Source organism: Sciurus carolinensis, chromosome 7, assembly GCF_902686445.1.
Source record: "Sciurus carolinensis chromosome 7, mSciCar1.2, whole genome shotgun sequence".
In the NCBI taxonomy this organism is placed as follows: domain Eukaryota; kingdom Metazoa; phylum Chordata; class Mammalia; order Rodentia; family Sciuridae; genus Sciurus; species Sciurus carolinensis.
In genome coordinates, this window is record NC_062219.1 from 119018828 (window position 1) to 119025954 (window position 7127).

General features: G+C 41.7%; 1 protein-coding gene across 3 annotated transcripts in view; it reads right to left on the reverse strand.

The window, feature by feature from the left end:
* The window catches only part of Mapk14 (mitogen-activated protein kinase 14), a 69727-nt gene extending 63020 nt beyond the window's left edge, over positions 1-6707 (reverse strand). The window contains exon 1 of one of the 3 annotated variants that reach the window (XM_047558027.1): positions 6149-6696. In XM_047558027.1, coding sequence (XP_047413983.1) covers positions 6149-6264 — 116 coding nt within the window. In that variant the 5' untranslated portion in view covers positions 6265-6696. Of the gene's footprint in view, positions 1-6148 lie in introns of all 3 variants that reach the window. The other 2 variants (XM_047558026.1, XM_047558028.1) reach the window with 2 other exon arrangements.
* Between the last annotated feature and the right edge of the window lie 420 nt (positions 6708-7127).

The following is a 7127-nucleotide window of genomic DNA, read 5'->3' on the forward strand; positions in this document are numbered from 1 at the left end:
GCTACATCACCTCTCTCCTCTGGCCATAATCCTCCATGGTTTCCCCTCTCAGAGTAAATGTCACAGTACTTAAAAGGCAAATAAGATCCAAACCCAACCCACCCCACTCCACCTCTGCCCATTCAGCTCTAGCCCTCCATCTCCTAGCTATTACTGGAGCACAGGGTCTTTGCATTTGTTAAAGTCTCAGCATAGAATGTTCTTACCTCCCCAACTCAGCCATCTGCAGTGTTCTATAACATCTCCATTATGTCTTCACTCAACTGTCACCCCATCAGTGAGGCATGCCCCATCCACTTTACTTAAAAGTACAATACTGCCACCCCAAGCACTATCTCCTTTCCATGCTTCATTTTCTCAACAGCATTTATCATCTGACATACTAAAAATTTTATTTATTTACTGTCTACTTCCACTATCATCTTATAGTTTCTTACAGGTAGAAATTTGTGTTTTATTCATATTCCATATCTAACACTTAAAGAACCTGTACATGATAGGTACTGAAGTTAACTATACTGCACAGAGTCACATCTTCAGGGAGACAGCAGGAACCCATCTTCTTTCCTTTTTCCCTCCACAATCCTGTACCCTGAAATACTGCAAAGTTCTGAAACAGGCACTAAAACCTATCCATTTTCCTAACACCAGAACTTAGGAATTACCCTGGATTGGTCACTCACCTCTACCTCTTCTCTCCCACAATAAGCCTAGGAGCCAAGCATGCCCAGAACCCAGGACCCATTTTTGAAGTATTTATAGACCACCATCATATTCTCTAGAATAATTTCTTAAAAGGACTGAACACTAGAAAACTGGTTAATCCTTAACACCTACATACTTGATTTGTAGAAGCAGCATGCAAAGACAAACTACTTATAACACTGAAAGCTTCTCTAATTTTAATAAAAAAATAATTTTTTCAAGTTTAAAGAGATGTTTGTTTTTGTCCTAAAAAATTATGTGCATGACTTACAAGTATGGCAACCATGAGAAGAAATACCCTGAGGGCTGGGGATGTAGCTCAGTGGTAGAGCACATGCCTATCATGTGCAAAGCGCTGGGTTCAATCCCCAGTACTGGAAGAAAAAGAAGAAAACAAAACAAAACAAAACCAACCTAGGTTCCAAGTCAGAGAAATTTACTTTACAGTGAATTTTTTTTTAGCACTACAATAATTAAACCTCTTTGATAGGAACAAATCAGCTTTATCCCAAATTTCACAGAAAAGAACAAAAGTCTGAGGTATTTTTAAAGGCCTAGAGAGGCATGGTTATGTCTTTTTACATCCTTATAAAACCCAAACATGGTCAGACAGTCCCAACTTTGAATAAATGCACAGGAAGAATTTCAAACCAATAGGATTCATAAATTCAGAATTAACCATTTGCATGACCTAAAAATTCTTTCAGAAAAAAATATTCAACCTGGGCAATGAGTTCATTTTTGGTTTATCCAATTCTGAGGAAGAGACTTTAACATTAATTACCCCTCAAATTAGCTGGACAGTGACACTGGTGGGACTGCTTTCCTATATTCACAGCTCTATTGCAAGTGACTCAGCAAGTCTTCACGAGGAGGCAAACTGCACAAAAGGAGGTGACAGCACACAACCTCAGCAGTCCACCTCTACAGGAAAGGAGACCACTGAAGTGCTGAAAACCCAGACCCAAAGCCAAAGGAGCACTAACAAGTATGCCATTCCTTTAAAGAATGAATCTAGCTCCTTATTTATAAAACTGGGTCAATAATACTAGGGTTGAGGTTGACAGTGTAGCTTGTTGGTAGAGTGTGTACTTAGCATGTGCAAGGTCCTAGTACCCAGCATCAAAAAAAGAATTGATGAACACACACACACACACACACACACACACACACACACACTAGCCTCATGCAGTTAGAGAGGACTGATTGATAATGCTTTGAAAGAAAATACTTTATAAACTGCAAAAGCCCATAAAAATGTCAGTTAATATTAAAGTGAGAGTGCCAAATGAATTCTACCTTTGAATCCTGGGTCCCAAGGGCTCAGCACCATCTGCACATTGCCCATCAAAGGCAAAGTCAACACAGATCAACTCTGAAGCTGAGCTAAAGGGAAATCAAAAGCACAACACACTTCAATAGAAAAAATTAAACTGGGGGCTGGGGTTGTAGCTCTGTGATGGAGAGCTTGCCTAGCCCGTGTGAGGTACTGGGTTCGATCCTCAGGACCACATAAAAAATAAATAAACTGGCAGAATTGAAAAGCCAGTCCAGGATACTCGTTAATTTAAATGGGAGTCAATGGAAAAATAGGATTCAATGAATAAAACATGATTACACAACTTGACTGAACTTCTTAAAAGTCTTTCTGTAGCGATAATACAAATACTTGTCATTAATTATATTTAAATGTTTTCTATTGATTGGTACTGGTAATAGTCAACTACTTTGCTTTTGTTTACAAAGAAAAGTAAATGGAAGAAAGATCAGTTGGATCTATTATCAACACTAGCAAAGTAAAGGGCATACCCTTCTCACTGATCAGCAGTCATCTTTGCATACCTAATAATGATGTAGTTTTATTTATTTATTCTCATTTTTATTGTTATAAAGTGTGGTAAATTTTGTTGTCTAACTTTACATTTTTAAGTAAAATACCTTATAAAAATACCCTAAAAACAGTAAATAACCATTAATGCTAAAAGAAAAAAATTAGCATCATTTATTTTTATTACATTTATTGGAAGACTCTCATTCCACAAAGCCTTTGGGAGTTGAGTTTGATTTCTTAGCAAATTTTGCCATCCTCTTACTAAAAGTTTACTATACACTTTATTTGCTTATGACAAACACAAAGTGCCCAGCACAACACCTAGAACATAATAAGCAACCTACCAAATGTAGTAGTTAAACCCAGAAGGCTACAGATCATATGAAGAAATGGACTGTGCTGGTCTGTGTTCTTCACTCTTTCTCAAGAACCCAGGGCACTATTTGGCCTATAGTTGGTATTCAATAGTATTCAATAAACACTGTTGAATAAATGGTAGAATATGATTCAAGAGTGATTTCCAATTCTCACCTATTTTATGGTCACCAGTCCCCCATCTTCTCTACTCAACAGCAAGGCAATGGAAAAACCAAACCCAGAGAAAAGGCACTTAAGTTCCTGTTTATATTTCCTTAAACTTACCACAAAGATTCTCTCCCCTTCTGTCCCAAAACCACAAAATCAATGCTTTGCAGCAATGTATCCCGAAACAATTTTGCATCATTTCCCCTCACAGACAATGCACAAAGTTCCTTAAAATTGCAAGATTTAGTTTAGTTCCCTTTACCTTTTAGAAAGATATTTACAAAACCTTACCAAGTCTCAACTTTCTAGTCTGACTCCTTCATATTTGATTCATAGTTGGTTGTCACATAGACTGCTACTTGTTTCTGTTTGCTATATATTTGGTACAAATTAAATTAAAATAGGGTTAAATTTTTTAAATATATTAAATTTATATGTCAAATTGTACTACACTTCAGAGCAATAAACTTGAGAAACTGATACATATTTCAATGGTGTTGCATTTCTCAAAATAAAATTCAAAGATTCTTTTTTTGGGATGGACCTTAGGTTCAATTCAACAAGTCACACACACAAAAAATGTGTCATTACAGTTATAACTAACTCCTATATGATCTAAAACAGTATCACCAACCTGACTGCCTAACCTTTTTCATCAAAAATTCCCTAGAATTCCCTAGATTATTTGGATTCACTTTGACTTCGTTATTCTCTACCATTAACTATCTGCTCTCAAAGGATGAGGATGGAGAAAATCAACCCCGACTCCAAATTGGATTCAAAGAGAAGTTCCAAAAAATGTTTTCCAATCATGTCTGAAAAGTTGCAAAGTGACAGAAAAACTTCAAGAAGCTACAGCTTCAAGCTACTCTGAAAGACACTTGTAAATCTAAATTATGGTATTTTCATTCTGAAATCAGTTTACATAGTTTATAATCAATTGTCATATATAATTTCAGTTGTCTTTTCCTCCATTGAGGAAATGTTATTATTTACACCTTAAATCCCGTTAGTAGAAATAATACTAGAGCAACAAGAAGCAAACAAATATACAAAAAACTCTGCCTTCCTAGAAAAGACACACAAGACACGTAACAGCGGTTGTCTCTGCAGAAGAGAATAGTGTGGTTGGAGAACAGATTTTCACCAAATACCTTTTTAAATTCTATACAAAGTGAACATGTAAACACCTATTTTTAAAACTGTTTAACAAAAGTACTTTCAAGTTGTCAGATGCTGCTGGCTTCTATACCCACATAAAAGGATAGTATTAAAGACATGTAGAGTTCATCTTAATGGTACTTCACTGTAAATCTGGACCATGTATTATTATTCTAGTGCAGAGCTACTAACACCAACAGTAGGAAACCCTGCAAGGAATTCTACTAAAATTCACCTAAACTCCCTAGTTGAGTTACTTGGCTGTATCACTCTATTAAAGTTCAAACATCATTGGAAACAAAAACCTGATACTGTAAGAATGTGTCAATTCAAGAGAAAAAAAAATGGAGGTGCATTAATGAGCTATTAAATATTAAAGGAGCAACATCCAAATACATCTTTGAAAATTAGCAACTCAATAACAAATATCTGAAAATGCTGCAAATTCGTTTAAAATGTAAACTGTCATACTGTATGAATGGGCAAAAGATGTCAAGCATGATGCCATCTGCAACATAATTTAAGCAGCTTGAACTTGAAAGCGCAATATGATCTGTTGCTGAAAACAATTGCACAATCTCAATTACCCAGAAGATTCTACCAAACAGGAAATTCTTGCTGTGACTTTAAGAAACACAGAATCATATTTAAAGATTAACACATCCAGAAGCCTGGAATTTATTCCAAAACAAAAAAACATTTCACAGGCTCCTTTTCAAATAATACATGCACATATATTACTAAGACACAGAAAAGGCTAACAATTAAATTTAATATTTAATTTCAAATGAGGAGCTCTCACATTATAGTAAACCTAAAATACAGTGTATAAAGCCTTGGAAGTTAGAGAGAAGTTAGTAAAATATTTCAAGTCAGGAAATTTTACGTTATGGATTTAATTTAAAACACACTCACGGTGTAAATAAAAGGAAAATATCTCTTCCTTTGCTATATGTTCCAGATCCTCATGAAAACCATCGTATACCTCAGGCCGTAAATGTAGATAAAAGTTCCCTGCAAACTCTCTAAGGGACATTAAAAACACAGTACTCTCAATTTAAAAATATTTACAATACCTCCCTGCACTGTTAACAACTTTTTGATCTTCAGGGCGCCCGACGGATCTGAATCTCTCCTGCTCCACAAGACAAAATTGTTTTGTCAAACAATACTTAAATGAGCAGCAGTATGTGACTAATCAGAGGCCGCCAGTTTCTCAAGCTACAGTGTTCTTGCAGGCACTTCCACCCCCTGCACGAAAAGGAAATACGCTTTCAACTGAATCGGAAACACACCACTCAAGCTGGCACAGCGCTCAGCGAGATAAAGTCGGTATTTTAAGCTCTATGGGTCGCTGCTAATTCAAGTGCGAATTCAAAAACGACGCTACTCAAAAGGGGATTTCGACAGAGGCTTACAGAAAAGCCCAGAGAGCCTTTCCTCGCCAGTTCTGTTCAAATGACCGCAGTCCCCGGGTCGGGTTTTGCTCTTCTGCTTCTCCAGCCAGCTCCCTGGGTTTGTCTGCTCCGGGGACAGGCTCTGGCGCCCCAGGTGGGCGCCACCCCAGGAGAGGGTCCTTCTGCTCGACAGTGGCAGAAGAGCCCCCGGGGAGAAGCGGCCTTCCCGGGTTCCAGCCCCTGGAGCTGCAACTCCCCGAGAAGAGAATGCACAGGGTGTGAGCCAGGGCCGAGTTCCAGCACCACTACCTAGCGCCCACAGCGGACCTGCGTCCTGCACACGCAGCTAACCCCCTACCTGGGTGTGCAGGGTGAGGGGTGCAGGAACAGCAGGACTTGAAGAAGCAGCAATGCCCTCCCCCAGAAAATTCCTGCCGCTTGGCGCATCGCTGAGCCATGGGGACAGGCCTGGCCCTCAGGCATGCGAGACCACCCTGCCCTCCTCGGCCCCCAGCCCAGCGACACTCACCACACAGAGCCATAGGCACCGGAGCCCACCGGGGACAGGTTCTGATAACGCTCAGGCACCTCCCAGATTGTCTTGTTCAGCTCCTGCCGGTAGAACGTGGGCCTCTCCTGAGACATTTTCCAGCGGCAGCCGCGGGGCGAGGAGGTGGCCCTGCTGGGCCTCCGCCTGCACCCGCACCCTCTTCCCGGCCCTAGTTGCCCGCCCGAGCGGGCGGGGACCCAGCGCTGGCCGCCCGCGCAGGTGTGGCTTCGAGACCCCGCAGACTCCCGCGCGCGCGCGCGCGCGGCCCCTGTCAGCTGCAGCGGCTGGATGCGCTTGAGAGACCTGGGCAAGCCCGACTAAGGGCAAGAGCACGCTCTGAGGCTTAAAGCTGCGCCCGCCGCAGTCTCGCTGCACCAGCTCCCGGACTAGGCCGACGGCGAGTTGAGCAGCTGGTCACCCGCTCCAGCTGCAGCGCCCGCTCAGCTCCAGTGGTCGCAGTTCCAGAGCCAGCGAACAGGAGCCTCCAGCCGTATTCTCGCGAGAATAGCTCCCGGGACTCAGCGAACCGAGATTTTACCCAATATGGAACCTGCCAATGGGAGGGGATTCATGGGAGGAAAGGCTAGGAGGAGCAGTTCTCGCGATAAGAGAGCAACAGCTGGGGACCAGAGGCAGGAACTCCCGGGAACTGTTCTTCAGGGCTCTAAAGGCGGACCCGGGAACTAGAGGACAAGTCCACAACCTAAGCCGCGTGCGCCTCTCCGTGGTCGGCGGGGAAATCCCTGGCTCTTTGGCGGAAAGCAGTAGTGACAGTGTTGGAAAAAGAGCCAAAAGATCTTCGAACTACGAATAGTCACCAGCAGACGAGGACCTGCTCCTCAGAGCCTGTTTCTAAGAAATACTTGCATAAAGAGGCAGGTTTCGTCCAGAAAGCTGTTGCATTGCGGTCTGTTCAAGGACATGTGGCTTACTATACGGGACTCTGACGAAATCCGTT